Source organism: Leucopleurus acutus, assembly GCF_964270905.1.
Source record: "Leucopleurus acutus genome assembly, chromosome: 2".
In the NCBI taxonomy this organism is placed as follows: Eukaryota; Metazoa; Chordata; class Mammalia; order Artiodactyla; family Delphinidae; genus Leucopleurus; species Leucopleurus acutus.
In genome coordinates this window covers 171,164,274-171,181,451 of record NC_139143.1, presented here as the reverse complement: position 1 = coordinate 171,181,451, position 17,178 = coordinate 171,164,274, and the positions used below count along the sequence as shown (strand labels likewise).

Genomic DNA, 17,178 nt, shown 5'->3' with positions numbered 1-17,178 from the left:
ATCTTCCCAGATCAGGGCTCGAACCTGTGTCCCCTGCATTGGCAGGCGGATTCTTAACCACTGCACCACCAGGGAAGCCCCAGGAATAGTTTTATGTTACGTTTGAGGCAAAATTGAACACAGGTGGATTTAGTATCACATTATAGAGGAACAAACTTTGTGTTTAAAAATGAGATGACTTAATAAGTGCAATTTCACAGTGCTATTTTGCATTTCTTTTGACTAAATATTTTAAATGCTGTTACTAAGCATTGTGATGAACTTACAAGTGTGTATTTCTATTTGTTTGTTTTGACGAGCTGTGTGGCGTGTGGGGAACTAAGGTCCCCTGATCAGGAATAGAACCAGTGCCCCCCCCTGCAGTGGAAGCGTGGAGTCTTAACCACCGGACCACCAGGGAATTCCCATAAGTGTGTTTCTTAGGGAAAAATGGATTTGGCAAAGTCTAGGTTTTCTAATTTAATGGTACAATTTGGAGCATGTAAGTTTATTTGTATTCCTGGGGTTACATTACATTAAAATAATAGGCAGAATTTTTTCTCCAGTTTTTTTTGTTTTTTTGCTAGTCCGTTTTATTTTTTGATGTATTTCAATTGTCATTATCAGTATACTTCACCCCTAAACGTTTCAGCATGCGTATCATTAACTAGAGCTCAGTATTTGTTTTACGTATTTTTTGAGTTAAATAAAATGCACAAATTTTAAGTGTATATTTGCTGAGTGCTGACAAATGTACCCATCTGTGTAACCCAAACCCCAATGAAGATATAGAACATTACCATCCTAGAAATTTCCACCCCCAGCCCACCCCAGACAACTACTGTTCTAATTTTGTCCCCACCGTAGATTCATTTTCTGTTATAAAACTTCACATAATTGGAATCATACAGTGTGTATTCTTTTGTCTGAGGCTTCTTTCATTCATCATAATGTCTTTGAGAACTGCTTCTCTTTTAGATCTGCAATTCCTTCCGTCCATCCGTCTGTCCGTCCGTCTGTCTTTGTTGCTGCACATGGGCTTTCTCTAGTCTGGCAAGCGGGGGCTACTCTTCATTGCGGTGCGTGAGCTTCTCATTTTGGTGGCTTCTCTTGTTGCGGAGCACGGGCTCTAGGCTCATGAGCTTCAGTAGTTGTGGTGCACGGGCTTAGTTGCTCCGCGGCATGTGGGATCTTCCCAGATCAGGGCTTGAACCTGTGTCCCCTGCATTGACAGGCGGATTCTTAACCACTGCGCCACCAGGGAAGCCCTAGATCTTCAATTCTTGAATTCAGAGCAAGGAGGGTGCTCCCAGACCCATAAAAAAAACAGATCTATATGTGCTAAAATTTAATAATCTGTAAGACATATTAAGTGACGGGAAAAAAAGCAAAATGAAGTGTGTTTTGTATGCTGCTTGTGAAAAGAAAAAACAAAAGATGTAATAAGTTTTTATATGCTTAAAATAACTCAGGAAGGACACAAGAAACTGGTAACAGAAGTTGCCTCTAGGGATTGCTCCCATTTTTATTGAGATATAATTGACATACAACATTGTTAAAGGTGTACTACAACATAATGATTTGATATATGTGTTTATTGTGAAATGCTTACCCCAATAAGTTTAGTTAACATCCATCACCATTTTTTTTCTTGTGATGAGAACCAGAATTTTACATAAAAGTCAACTGTAGCCTGTTATCCACTGCTAAACTCATAAATAAGTTTGTGAGTGAGCTTAGCTAAAGAACTGTTCTTTGCTTTCTAGGAGCTTTTGGTTGAGTTGGGACTAATTTTATATGAAATAAGTCAATACAATTTGATTTTCAATTGTGGATGCAGATTTAGAAGCACCTTGAAAACTGCAGTGGTTGAGGAAGTCTCAGAGAAGGAAGGGGTTTTGAAGTGTACCCCAGGGCGAAGGCCAGGCATTCTTGGCTTTTAAAAGCATGGGAATGAGATTTAATCCAGAAACACAAAGAAAAGAGTCCGTATTTCCTGAAACTAAAGGTAGATTTTGATTAGCAATAGAAGAGAGGTTAGATAAATAGTATCCATCCAAATTAAGAAAGACTGAACGAGGTAGATGAGTTTATGATTGATAGGAGAACCTACTCCTATCATAGCACAGGGGGAACTGTATATTCAGTATCTTGTAATAACCTGTAACAGAAAGGAATCTGAAAAAGAATATGTATATGTATGTATAACTGAATCACTTTGCTGTATACCTGAAACTAACACAACATTGTAAATCAACTACAATTTTTTAAAAAAAGATTGATATGAGAATCTAGGTGCTTTTGTAAGTTTCATTTTGGTCAATGCCAGAGGGTTTTGGTTTTTTTTTTAGTTGTGATTTTCCTATTATAAACAATATATTAATTATCAAAACTTTGGGAGAGTTATAGAAAGGGGAGGGTCAGTACTGCAGCCCAGGAACATCAAAACTTTTGAGGTCCCTTTTATGTTGGATTGAATTTCTTTTTCTTATTCTTGAATTGAGTTTGATTTCCAGAAACAATGTGTGGGTGAATTGTTTTATTAAATTAATTTTATAAAGGTTGAAGTTTCAAAATGACTTATTTTGAAAATATCCCAGATCCTTGTATGTTGGTGAGTTTATCTCTGAATTCCTGATATGTGAAGTGGGACATCACAAAAAGATAACTGTTCCTTCTGAAATTTACTGTTTTTATATCCTTGGAGTAGTTTAGTGGTGGTAGTCAGTTCATCACAGAGCCTCACTTAACTTTGTTGACTTTTACGTAAATATTTGTAATGACATGGTGTAGGTAAAGAGCCATATAGCCATGGATTTGAATCGTGGTTCTTAGGTAACCTTGGTCAGTTAACTTTTTTGAGCTTTAGTTTTCTTATCTCTAAAGCAGGAATAGTATAGTCCTTGTAAGGTGGTTATTAAGATCATTATGTACAGTGCCTGGAACATGGAAGCCCATAAGTAGTATTTGCTGTTCTTTCTTAATAGGAATCATGTTTAACTTCAGAACCATAGTTACCATAAGGTGAATGGGAGCAAATGACTCTATTCATGTGGCTTGATGAATCGAGTCTAAGTTCAGGTCTGTGTGCTTGCTCCTGACCACTTAATGCTTTTGCTTTTTTTGCTTTTGGTTTTGCTTTTAAAAGGCATGTGGATTGAGTCATATTTTTTAAAATCCCAATAAGTGAGGTAGTGTGTGAAATGGAATGCTGTTTGGGGTACATTTAGGAAAGGCTCGTAAAGAATGATTCTTAATAAGGAAGGAGCATTTAGATCTATTTCAGGGAAAATGTAAGAATTGCATTCAGTTTTCAAAATCCACTTCTGAGTGGATTTTAAACTCTCCCTAGGGGAAAAGGATGATTTTCTTGCCTGCTATGGACTAAGAGCTTTCTATATGTCGACTCATTAATTCTCCCACAGCCCAGATACATATCCTCACTTTATTTTAAAAAAAGGAAATTAAGGCCTATGAATATGGTTAAGGCCTTGGGACTAATATGGGATGACTCTAGAACTGTTAGGGCTTATGCTGCTTCCCTGCTGCAGGCCATTGATAGATATATGTTTGAGTTACTTAGGCCCATATTTTGGGGGGACTGACACATATTAGCGTAAACCAACTATAATAGGAAAACAAATGTGTTTAGTCAGTTAAGAATTTTAAAGTCAAAGAAAAATAATTTTGTATTAATTGGGGTGCTTGAGTGCAAGTACTTTGGTTTAAAATATGAGAAGTAAAAGTTTTTATTTGTGGGGAATATTCTATTTAGCACAAATAATTAAATTTCTGTTGAGTTATTCTATGAAGTTGTAATTCTTAAACATGTTCAGATAAGTTTTAACTAACCATTTCAATTTTTTTTTAACTTATAGGAACGTCAAGGTCGTGGGAAATAAGAGGCAGTTCTGCACAGACTGCAGCAACGGTTGCATCTGCATATCCTAAGAGGAAAAAAATTGACCTTCAAGAGAATTAGGACTTTTTTCTTAATTTCATTGACTTCAGAGACGATTGCAGACTTGCAGTTTAAGTATTGGAATTTCACAAAAGACATAGGACTTAACTGGAAAATGAAAAAAAAAAGAAAAAGAAAAAACTAAACAAAAAATCCCTCTAGGTAGTTTAGGTGAAAAATGTCCCTTTTATTTTGGCTTTGGTTGTGATTTCAGAGCATAATGCTTTGTTTTTTTGTCTTTTTACTATGTTTTTCGGATTTTAAAGTCCGTAAGTGCATACAGTTTTCTCTAATTTTTAAACCCTTTCCTCCCCCCATTTTGACATTTGCACTTGGAGAACACTTGAGTTTTGAAGGTTTTGGGCATCCACCCCAGAAAGTGGGAATTTGTTTTTTCCCTTCTGAACTGGAAGAACATTTTTATGAAGAATTTCTGTCTTGGAGAATTTAACAGTGTTACCCAAGGTTGTGTCTTTAAGGGTGGTTCATTTTCTCTGACCCTTTGTTATTCAAAGTAAAATACTAGGAGTCCTAAGAAATGTTCTGTTCTTGTACATTATACTGATTAAGTCAGGATTAATTTGATTTCAAAGCTAAGAACAGTGGTAAAAACTTGTTTACAGAAATGCATTTTGGAAGAGAAAAATATTGTAAAACGTGTAGTGAATGTTTCTTCAGTTTCTTGTTCAGCCAATGAGGAAAGGGCATTGCCTTTCTTTTTACCATTAATCACTTCTCAATAAACGTGAGATCCTGTTGAGCATCACTTCTAGTACCATTTATTAGTATTATTTGAATCTGCTATATTTTATGAAAGCTTTGGAGTATAAGGAGTTTTAAGAGGTGAGACAGCAACCGTTTTTAGAAAGTTCACTGAGATGGAATAGTTCAGGCTTGCTTTGGTACCCAGGGTTGGATAACCATGACCTCTGCAAAGCAAGATGGGCCAATATTCATAATGCTTTATTTCTGGATATTTCCCTGAGAAGGTAGAGCCACTGCTATGCTAAATTGTTCAACAAATATTTGATCGTGAGTGCTTATTAGGTGCCAGGCGTTGTGCTAATAACCTTGAGGACACCTGGCCACATATCTTACGTGCAGAGTAGGTAGAGCCCAGTGTCGAGGTTTTAAGTGTTTAATCTGAAATACGACTTATTTAGGCAGGATTCCACGTGGTCCAAGAATAAGAAATCCCAATGGGCTTGAATCTTTGTGAACCATATAACCGTAATGGTAATTGATTCATCCTTGTTTATTTCCTAAGGTTTGGAGCTTCTCTGCCTTAAAGATTTTTAGCCCTTAAGATGTCCCAATTTTGGAGATTTAGTTAAATGTGTAAAAACTTCTGTAGTAAGAAAGGGTTCTGAAAATGGATTATAATACTGTTGGACCCTGTTTTGCCCACAGATTACTTATTCATCCTATTCTACACAGCCCAGGCTACTAAATCAAGGGTGCGATAAAATTAATAAATGTTGATTTTGTAATTAGCATTATTGTTGACACTTTGAGTTGAGAACTTTTCTCTGCCTATCTGAAGCACCGCACAGTATACCTAGATATTCCTATTTGCTAAGCTTTTTGAAGTATATTCCCCCCAGATTGGGGAGTCCTTTGTGCTTTCATCGGTTTGAAGATGCCCAATTTTGAATTGGAAATGTAGCATTTATTGCTTTCAATTTTAGCTGAAACTTCTGTGACTTCTACAGGACTCCCATGGGCTTGATGGAGGTTTAGTATTTCACCTTTGAAAGAGAAAAAAATATCTGGAGAAAAGCAAATTCAAAATCAGTTTTACCTAGATTTTCCTACCTTGTATTCAAGTTGGATATGAGATTATTCAATATGCTTTTTTACAGTTTGAAATGTTAGTGCCTCAGTATTTAAGCCAGTCCTTCCCAGTCTTTATTTTTACATCACATAGAAACTACTGGTATGGCTTTGAGGACAAGCTGAAAGGAATTTGGAGCCCTTAAAAAGGCTGCTCACCCAGCTGTCCCTGAGTGAGTGTTGAGGGAGGCAGGGTGTTGAATTTGTGTATTTTTTTAAAAACCATACTGGCCTTGTAATGTATAAAAAAATTAGATAATATTCACTCTTAAAGAGTTGGTCCAGAAGTTGGTTTGGTGAAGATCCCAAAATGCAGCTCAACTAGTTCTCTTATTTGCTAACAACAACTTTGCCAGTGGAAAGTGTTGACTTTTGACTATTTGCCCTTAATGCTTTGTTCTGTCATTTGTGAATGTAAGACTTTGGATAGCCATGCTTGTTTACTGTTCTCCTTTATTGAATATGAGGGGAAACTGAACAATCTCACAACGTGCCATCAGTGTTAAATTCAAAGCATTTTTTAAACCTTTAATATCAAAAAATGTATAAGTCTTATATTCACTAGATTTAATCTTAGTTACACTTGATTGGCTACCTTCCCCCAACATGTTCCATTTAAAAAAAAACTTATTTTGCAGAAATGGTGTGAAGAGTTCTCATACACCCTTCACTCAGCTTCCCCCAAATGTTAACATTTTACATACCATGGAATGATTTTCAAAAACAGTAAATATTGATACAGTACTATTAACTAATCTATAGACCATATTTGGATTGTGCCGGTTGTTCAAGGAATGTCTCTTTTCTAGCTCAGCATCCAGTCCAGGATCCCACAGTATGGTTAGTTGTCTCTAGTCTGTAGACTGCAAGTTCTTCAGTCTTCATCTTTTATGATTTTGACACTTTTGGAGAGTACTGACCAGTTGTTTATGGAGTGCCCCTCGAGTTGAATTTGTCTAATACTTTCTCACTATTATATTGAAATTATTTTTTTGTAAGAATACTGCAAAAATCATATATGGCCTTCTTAGTGCATTATATCAGGGTACATGATGTCCATATGTATTATTACTGGTGATGTTAACTTTGATCACATTAAGGTAGTATTTGCTGTATTTCTCCACTGTAAAGTTATTGTTTCCCTTTGTAATGAATTAAGTAACTTGTGGAGGAATATAATTTTAAACTATCAATCTTTGGTTCACTAATTTTGACGTCTTTGAATTGTTATTCCCCGGAACAAGTACTGCTGTGGCGTTTGCCTAATGTTAATTTATTATGTCTATTATTTCTTCTACATTCATACTAATTAGAATTCTGCTATAAGGAGGAGCTGTCCCTTCTCCCCATTTTATTTATTCAGTGATATCAGTATGGACTTTGTATTTTATTCCATAGGTCAATGCTATCATTTAATTTCTTGCTCAGATTGTCCCACCTTTGGCCATTGGGACCTCCTTCAAGTTGGCTCCTGGGTCTTTTTGACATGCCCCCAATGTTTTTTGGAGCCCTTCTGTAAGATGTTCTTGGCTAGTCTTGTATTTTCAGTGCCCCAGACCAATTTTTCAAAAGGAACAAAGGTTCCTTTTATTGGAGAATATTTAGAAACCAATCGTTGATTTCTTTTTTAAAGCAACATTTTAAATAGCAACAGATTATTAAAGTGGAGTTTTTATTACCCCTGTAGGTGAAGAATTATTTAGCCTAATCAAAACACCTAACCACTTCATCTCTTCCTCCACTTTTGTAGAGCTTTTATACCAGTCTTCTGGAGTTGTGGAGAGGGCTTTTCACCTGGCATAATACTTCACCTAGAGTGAGGTCCAATGAATGTAGGTTGGTTTGCACCCTTCCATAATTCCTATCTTTAGCCTTGTAAATAGAGACCCAAAATGTTGGCCTGGTTTCCAGCGCATCTAAACTGTTCTAGGGGTTCAGAGCTTTTTCTACCTGTGAAAAAGTAAATGGTCATATACTGAAGTTTTCTGTTTTTCATTAGGGAGCAGATAGCACTTGAATATTGCCGCTTTTATTTGAAAAACAATTTTTCTGGAGAAGTAATCTTGTGTCATGAATGTAGGACCCTTCCCTCTGAAAATGAAAGTGAGAGTAAAAGTGTCCCTAGGATTCAGATATGATAAAGCCAGTTTACAATCATTTTTGTTTTTTGCCTTGGGTAGTAGTGCTACTTAAGACTGTATCACTCACTGCTAGTGGTTTCTGGGCAACTGGTGGAACTCCTTACCCCTGAGAAGCCATTCTTTGAAACTAATAATTTCAGCTGCAGGGTTTTTTGCACGTGGAAAGCTGACATGGCTGTGGGGTAAGCCATCCATAGCGAGACTAAGTGGGTTGGAGAAGGTCCCACAAACCTGCTTACAGGTTTCCAGATCTGGCTCTGTAGCCCCGCCTACTGGAGAGTTTAGGGTGGCCCCGCCTGCCCTGCCCCGTCCAGCAGTTGGGCCCGGTGACTGGACGGCGCGAGCACGTCGGCGGCCATGCATGGTGGCCACTGCATCGTGACCCGCAGGGAGGCAAACCTCTGTCCTGCTAACGTGATTCTCTCCATACTCCCGCGACCCCGTCAACTCTAGCCCGCTGCAGCCTGGGGGGCCGCTCAGCATACCCGTTCATTTTGTGTGCTTTTCCCTTGCCCTATTTTACCGCGAAAAATGTGGGTTTAAGACGGTGTCGCCATTGCCTTTGCACCTGCGCAAAAGCCTCTCCCAGTGCCAAACCCTTTACCTTCATAGGTGAGCTTAGGTCTCCTGTGGGACGGGGAACTGGAATTTCACGCTATCCTGCTCGCAGGGCAAAGATGACATTAGTGCCATGCGTGGCTTGTTGCTCTCCTACCTTTTAAAATAATGGTCGACCGCGTGGCTGGCTAAAGTTTGTAAAACTGTTACTGTGGCCCCACCTGCTGGCCATAGGCAACATTCACGTGCTCAAAAAAGAAAGTTACTTTGGAGTTGCCTTTTAAGGGGAAGCTCCCTGAAGAAACTCCCAATTTTGCTGCTTTGTCCAGTTTTTCGTGTTAGTGTATTCATCTGCTTTTCCCATCTATTCCTTCATTCTGTATTTTGTGAGCCCCTGTTGGTGCTGTTGGGCACTGGGGGAAAGGGAAATGAATAATATTCTTGTCCTCAGAATTTAGTTTAAGGATTACACTGTAATACGGTTTAGAGTTGGGGAAATACAGCGTAGGAAGAGAAGAGGGGCATCTACCCAGCAGATTGCTATTTCAATACTGGATCTTCCTTCCTAGCTTTTTCTTAATCAGTGGAAACCACGAGCTCCTTGCCTCTTTATCTTCCTTCGCAGTTTCCGCTCTCCTAGGTACTCTGCTCCATCATTGAGATGTCTGATTGGGCAAGTCAGGGAATTACTCTGTGCACATACTTCCTCATTGGAAAGAGGAAATGACCTCTGAAGCCACTTGATGTATGATTTTTGCAGGGATTTAAATTCATTTTAACTACTAGTGCTTTTCTAATTAAAACCACCAGTCCAGACGGTTACATATAGAATAAAACAATATATATATCTTGGTATAACACTTTGCTATCTATCCTTCTAAACCTTTTAAAAAATTGCTTTATGATAACATGTAAATTCAGTATATAGTATATAGCATGTGTGTATTCCTGAAAGTAACCCATATAATTTTAAGTTATTTTACAAAAATGGAATAATACAAGACCATCTACAGTGTCCCCTCCTACCCCCATCACAATTCCATGAATTTCTACTTTGGTCTGCTTGAGAAGGACCCAGGTCTTCTGTGACAACCTTAATATGGCTGGCCTTCTAGGATCCTGGAGTGAGCAGTGCCCCAAGGGCCTAGGTCTCTGTCATCAACAGCTACCTGGCAGAACCCTGACCTTTTCATCTTCTTCTTCTTAAGCACTGGGACCCAAACTTTTCCAGACTTCTGTTTCCCCAAAGCCTTTCAATGTGAAGAGTTTCTGTTTCTCTTCAGTGTGAAGTTTCTAGGCACTCTGTTTTTAGAGGCATGTCATTCCAAATCAAGGCATTTTGCTGCAGAAGTATAGGACATGTCCTGGGCGTGCGGGAAGAGTAAGCTGGCCAGGAGTGGATAGGGGAGCGCTGCTAAGTGCCAGGCAGAATTCTAGGCACCGCGGCGATAGCAGAAAGCTAAGAGCTCCTGCCTTCAATGGGACTTCAATTCTGGTGGAGAGACAGACACATTTGTCAGGTGTGATGAGTACTATAGAGAAAAGTAACACAAGATAAATGAGGCTGGAAGAGTCACGCTAACAAATTCAGAGAGGTGAGTGATGAACACAAGCTGGGTAAGGCTTTGAGAGGGAAGCACTCACTTTTGAGAAAAGTGTATCATCACCTTTTCATTTTACCTCACCTTACCGCACCTGTCTTCTTTCCCAGATTAAATCCATGGTCCATCATAATCCCCCTCTCACCTCGTCTTCACCATCATCCCCTTGCCCCTTACTCTTGCTTCATCTATTTTAACTGACAAACCACAATCCTGGTTACATATAACTGCATCTACCCGCACCTCTGCAGTTTAGAGTGTTTGGAGAAAACATTCAACCCGTGTCTTAAATTCATGATCAGCAACCTCAGGAGGGGGATCATCAACATTTGCCCCATTTGTTCAGTTTCCTCCTTACAAGACAACCATTTCATACCTTCTTCCTTTCCTCAAACCTCCAACACCTTGTATTCCACCTTTACTCTCAATGACTTGACTTGACTGAGAAAAGATAAAGCAATCAGAACGAGACATAACCTACTCCTTCCACTACATGTACTTACCTCACCTCACATAATTGTAGATCGATGTTTCTTAAAGCCTGGTCTCTGGGCCAGCTGTATCAGCACCACCGGAGAACTTGTCAGAAATGCAAATTCTTGGGTCCCCCTTAAGACCTACTGAATCAAATTCTGAGGGTGGGGCCCAGCAATCTGTGCTTTTATAAGTGCTCCAGGTGATTCTGATGAAGCTTAGTTTGCGAACCAATGCCCTTGGAACTATGCATGTTTCTGTCTAGAAAGAGGCCCTTCATTTGTGCACCAGACCTTCGTCTCTCAGCAACTAAGGAACATGGCTCCATGAAATCTCCCTCTTCCACATCCCAATTTCGCCTCTATTGGATCATTCCCATCAGCGTAAAAATGTGCCGCTGTTTCTCCCATTTCTTCCTTCAGTTACCACCCGTTTCTCTATTCCTCTTTGCAGCAAGAGGAATAGAGAAGGAGCAAGGGGTCTTCAGGGAGCAAGACCCCAAAGAGGAAGCTGTTACTCACTGGCTCCATTTCTTCTTCATTCTCTCTAAACCACTCCAATCAGGCTTTCATCCTCTGCTTTCCGGTGGAACTGATCATGTCAAGGTCACTGGTGACCTCACATGGTTAATTCTCAGCCTTTATTTAACCTATAAATGGCATGTGATCTCCTTGATATACTTTCTTCACTTGGATTCGAGCACAGCATTCCTCCTGATTTTCCTCCTGTTTTACTGGTTGTTCCTGCTTAGTCTCCTCGGTTGGTTCCTCCTCTGCTTTTTGTCCTCTTGATGCCAGAGTGATCCAGGGCTTAGTCCTCGACCCTCTACACTCTAAATTTCATCCAGTCCTGCGGCTTTAAACACCAACCATGTGTCAACAACTCCTAAATGTAGAGTCAGTCCAGGTCTGTCTCCTGAACTCTGGTATATTCAGTTGCCAGCTCAGCCTCTCCACTAATGGCTCACCAACATCTCAAACCCAACACTTACAAACCTAAACTCCTTCCTTCCTCATCTGCCCCATCTCTTGTAATAAATTCATCTCTCCCATTTCTCAGGCCAAATCCTGAGAGTAATGTTTGATTCCCTATCTCACATCATTTTTGGCAGCAAATCTTACGGGTTGACCACTTCTCTATCTATGGTGAAGTCACCATCCTTTCTCACCTATATGACTGCACCAATCTCTTAGCTGGTCTCTACTTGCACTTTTGCTTCTTACAGTCAATCCTCCACACAGCAATAAAGGGATCCTGTGAAAATGTACATCAGATCATATTTCTGAGCTCAGACTTTCTCCTGGCTCCCGTCTCACTCAGTAAAGGCCAGAGCCTTCGACGCCTCACCAATCATTATGCCATCTGACCCTCCCATTTCCACTTTCATCTCACTGTTCTTATCTGCTCCACTCACCCTGTCCTCCCCGCTACCCTCCAAATGAGCCAGGTTCCTGTCAGAGGGTCTGCACCCTAGCTGGCTCTTCCACCTGGAATACCCTTCCCTCATATGTCTGCAGGGCAGCCTATTCCCATTCGTTCTCCCATCTCCTGCGCTGCCTGCCTCCCTTGCTCTGGGAGTAGGCAGCGGTGGACCTGAGATTCCATTCACCGCACATCTGTCTCTCTCTACTCTGAGGTGGGCAGTCAAGAAAGCTAATAAAAAGCTGTCACACAATTTAAAAAAAATTGAATGAATCGGCAATTCGTGGTTAACAGAATTTTAAAGATATAGTTTCTATTCTCCAATTCCAACTCCTGCTTCCCTAGAGTGATAGAACACTGACCTGGGAGTCAGAAGTCTTGGATCAGTCCTAGGCCTGGCTCTGTCACTAAGGAGCTCTGTGACCTGTGGCAGGCAAGTCATTAGGCTTGCTCAGCCCAGGAAGTGAGGGAACTGGGACTAAATGATCTATAAGGTTGACCCTCCAGTCCTGTCAACCCTACTTCCAAAATACATCCCAACACTGTCAGTGTTTCTCATCCCCACTGCCACCACCTCCTCTCCATGCTGTTTTTATTTCCTGCATGGGCTACTGCATCAGCCTCCTTTCTCATCTCCTCCTTTCACTCTTGTCCTTTAATCCACCTTCCACATAGCTGCCTAAGTGAATGTACAAGTATGAATCAGGGCATGCCCATTTCTCTCTTGAGCCCTCCAGCAGCTTCCTGCTGCACTTAGAATCACCCCTGTGCTCCTTACCCTGGCCTACAGGGCCCCTCGCCATCTGGCTCTGTGCTCCCTCCACCTCATCTGGTTTCATCCACAGTGGTTTCCAACCCCTCAAGTATGCCAAGCTCATTCCTGCCTTGGCAGTCCTTTGTTTTGCTTGCACATTCTTCCTCTTGTGTTCTCCTGGTGGATTTCCTCTCATTTTTTTAGGACTCAGCTTCAGTGTCATTTCCTGAGTGTGAGCTTCCTTTCCTGATCACCTTATCTAAAGCCAGTTCTCCCTTGTTATTTTAAAATTAAGCTCCCTACTTATTTTCTGTTTTCATCATAACATTTATCACAGTGTAACATTATTTTAAACCATGCAATCTTCACACAATGGAATACCATACAACTGTAAAAAAGATAGAAATCTATGTATTGATATAGAACGATTTCTTAAGATATATTGTTAAGTGAAAAAGATCCCAAGGTGCAGTGCAGAGTGTATAGAATACCACCATCTGTATAATAAGGCTGGGGGGTGGGCGGGGAGAATATATCTGCTTGTATATTCGTATGTTATCTCTGGATGGGTACAGAAGAAACCGATAACATTGCTGGCCTCTATGGAGGGGACTAGGTGGCTAGGGGCAGGAGTGGGGGGCTTTTCACTGTGCACCTTTTTGTATTTTGAATCATATAGTGTACCACCTATTAAAAATAAATAAGTAAATATTAAAAGTTGTGTACTTGCTTTGTTTCCTATCTCCTCAGAGAGAACATAAACATCATGAGAGTGTATACCATGTCCTTTCTTGTTCCCTGTTATGTCCTCAGCACTTCACACAATGCCTGGCACCTAATAGTGCTCAATAAGTAATTATGGGATGAATGAATGAAGGCCTCTTCCTGCTCTCACACTGTGATTCTAATCTTAGGGCTTCAAGAATATAAGACATGATACGGGGATATAGGTCTATGTATAGCTGATTCACTTTGTTATAAAGCAGAAACTAACACACCATTGTAAAGCAATTATACTCCAATAAAGATGTTTTAAAAATAAATAAATAAAATTAAAAAAAAAAGAGATTCTAGTACTGGCCATTTAGAGGCACCAAAAGAGAATTGTTTTGCAGTGTGGTATACTGTTTTTCTTTGTTGTTATCAATAAGCTTTAAAAAAAAAAGTGAGGGGGAGTGTGTGGCGGGTGAAATATGGAGGACCTGCCTGCCACAGACGTGCTTCCCAAGCAAGAGCCCAAGTGCCAGAAGAGGACAATGTCCTGCTTAGACCATGACCCAATCATGGCCTCTGCGGATGTCAGCCTGAGGGACAGGCAAAGAAGCCCCCTTTCCTGAGGCCTCAAAACGTTCAGGATCACAGCTCCTACCACACTCTAGTTCTAAGATTGTCTTCTTCTCTAGATTGTAAATTTTTTGAGGCCAGGAACTGCGTCTGTCTTGCTCACCAGTATACTTAGAGCCTGGCATAGAAGTGACAAAAGAATGAACTGAAAGACAGAATTTGAGTTGAAAGCCCGAAATCAGGCTCTGTCATACCCCATCTAGCCAGGAGGTGGCACCAAAGGAGCATTTTCTGAGATGTCAGTTCTGCCCAAGCCCACATGCTGGGGGGGAGAGCCCTATTTTGACCAGGGGAGGGGGTAGCTGATTTTTGACAAATTTACTAAGCAGCTCTACTAGGCACTGAAGGTTGTAAGAAGAGATAGCTGGGCCAGGGAGACAGAAGCCTCACACAGAAATCAACACTGTACAGGAAGACAAGTGCTATTCTGGCCCTTAGGAGCCCCGATAAGGGAGGATTAAGTTTGAGTCATTTAGGAAAAGTTCACAGAGGAAGTGACATCTGAACTGGGCCTTGAAAATGAGGAGGATTTATGCAGTTGGAGGACATTCTAGGTAGAGCGAATGGATTCATGGGAAATTGGGAGACTGGTGAATTGCCAAGAATGGCTGGGTTATCCCAGTTCGGTGGGAGATAAAGGGGTAAAGAAAACGTTCTGCTCTGAGAGTTTACATTTTTGGTGAAAGGAAAAAAGACTTATGGAATTAATGCAATGCATAGCAGCTCAAGAAATAGTCAATGGATTGAGATTTATGTGTCAGCTAAGTAGTAGAGGCTCAATAAATATGTTGTTGAATGAATGAATCATGGGACTGTGGTGATTTCTTTGCTAAATCACATGTCCTTGCTGATGCTTTAAGACTGTGTTTGCTAAGATTCTTTCCTCCTGCGTCTGAAGCTCTTCACAGACAGCTTTTCTTTCCCTTAAAGACAAGAAAAGCCTGACCCGAAAGGGGAAAGGATTGCAATTAACCTGTGAGGTCCCTGGTGTCCAGAGCCTTCCTTATTAGAGGATTCCCAAGTCTTGTCCCTGGAATATAGTCTCCTTCCTTAGGGATGAGAAAATAGTAATCATCACTTATATTTTTATAGCAGCTGATGTCATCCATCGCATCCATATTGATAAACCCACTGAATTTCTATCCTCGTTCTTAGTTCAGAGGACTCCTCTCTCGAAACAGTCTCCTTCCTACTTGTGCGACCCCATCCTCTCCAGTTTACCACGTGCCTCTCTCCTCTTCTTGGTTTCTTCTGCTGGCTTCTTCCATTCCTCTCTGTAGCCATTTAAGGTTGAGTTCTAGGCCCTAGCCTCCTCTTGCTTTATCCTCTCCCTGGGTGACCTCATTCTTCCCCGTGGTTTCAACTACCATCTAGATGTCAACCGTCCTCGGAGTTGTCGTCGTAGCTCTCCTCTGAGCTCTAGCCCACACATCCAACAGCCTACTTGCCTTTTTCGTTTGGATGTTTCTTGGGCATCTTAATCTCAGCATGTATAAAAACTCCGCATCTTCCCCACCTATTCCTCTATCATGGTGAAGGGCCGCATCACCCAGCCTGTCTAGTCAGCCAGAAGCCTGTGTGTGTGTGAGTCATCCTTGACTCAAGTCCTGATCATTCCGCCCCCTCACTCTCTCCTGAATCTTTCCACTGCCTTCCATTCACATCACTACCGTCACCTCCAGCTGCTCCCTCTGCAGGCCATTCTCTCCTCAGTAGCCAAAGTGACATTTTAAAAATGCAAATAGATCATGCCACAACTCAACATTCTTCAAACCCTCGCATTTCTTTGCCGTCCTTATCGTTGTTGTTTTCCCTCCATTTCCTTCATATAAAGTCCTTGCCCTTTAACCATGACCTTCAAGACCCTGCATGCTCTGGCTGATGCCCACCTCTCAGGCTCCATCTCATGCTGGACTTTCCTCCACTCTACTTCAGCCAGTAGGAATTTCATTTAAGCATTCATTCAATCATTCATTCAGGCAACCAGGTATTTCTAGAGTGCCTCACTGGTGCTAGGAGCGGTACTAGGAGACTGGGTGTGAACAAGGTGAATGTCTCTGCCCTCAAGACCCCTCCCGAGCTTCCTCTTCCTGCTTCAGGCTGCTCCCTCTGCCACAACTCTCCCCTCACACTCACATGCTCTGCTCCCCTCAACTACTAACCCTGGTTCATCATTCAGGTCAAAATTAAACCTCATTTCCTCTCTGACGCTCTCCTGGGGCTTCCAGGCTCAGTTAGGACCCCTGTTAACAGACCCCAGGGTTCTGACCTTGCCTTTCTTTATGCATGCCTGTTTCCCCTGCTAGACCAGAGGCTCCATGAGAATAAAAACCAGGTCTGCTGTGTTCACCAGTGCCTGGCACTATGCCTGGCTCACGTCATGATCTCAACACATATGAAGAAAAGGCCACGGCCATTTCATTTGGATCTGCTCTTTTATTATTTATTTACTTACTTATTTATTGGCTGCACAGCTTGTGGAATCTTAGTTCCCCGACCAGGGATCACACCTGAGCCCTTGGCAGTGAGAGTGTGGAGCCTTACCACTGGACCACCAGGGAATACCCTGGATCTGCTCTTTTAGAGTATTTGAGGATGACATCTTAAATGCTCACAGACCGGGCCACCCTAGTTACAGCCTTGCACAATCCAGTCTACCAGGCTCCAATGCTATTTTTTAAAAGAGGCCATTGAGGGCTTCCCTGGTGGCGCAGTGGTTGAGAGTCCGCCTGCTGATGCAGGGGACGCGGGTTCGTGCCCCGGTCCGGGAAGATCCCACATGCCATGGAGCGGCTGGGCCCGTGAGCCATGGCCGCTGAGCCTGCACGTCCGGAGCCTGTGCTCCGCAATGGGAGAGGCCACAACAGTGAGAGGCCCGCGTACCACAAAAATAAATAAATAAATAAATAAAAATAAATAAATAAATAAAAGAGGCCATTGACCCCGACATCACCCTGGTTCAAGAAAGCAAATACCTAGGCTGCACAGAGATTTGCTGCTATAGCGTTTCATGCTATAGAAAGGCGGTCAGGGGTGTCAGACAAAGAACAAGGGCTTTCCGTTGGGATTCTAGCTTCCAGTCTTGGCCACTTGCTAGTTGTGTGAACACGT

General features: G+C 41.4%; 1 protein-coding gene across 1 annotated transcript in view; it reads left to right on the top strand.

Moving 5' to 3' along the window:
- YTHDF2 (YTH N6-methyladenosine RNA binding protein F2) overlaps positions 1-6,945 on the top strand; it is a 33,658-nt gene extending 26,713 nt beyond the window's left edge. The window contains exon 5 of the mRNA XM_082863738.1: positions 3,858-6,945. Coding sequence (XP_082719864.1) covers positions 3,858-3,881 — 24 coding nt within the window. The 3' untranslated portion in view covers positions 3,882-6,945. The remainder of the gene's footprint in view (positions 1-3,857) is intronic.
- Positions 6,946-17,178: the final 10,233 nt, after the last annotated feature.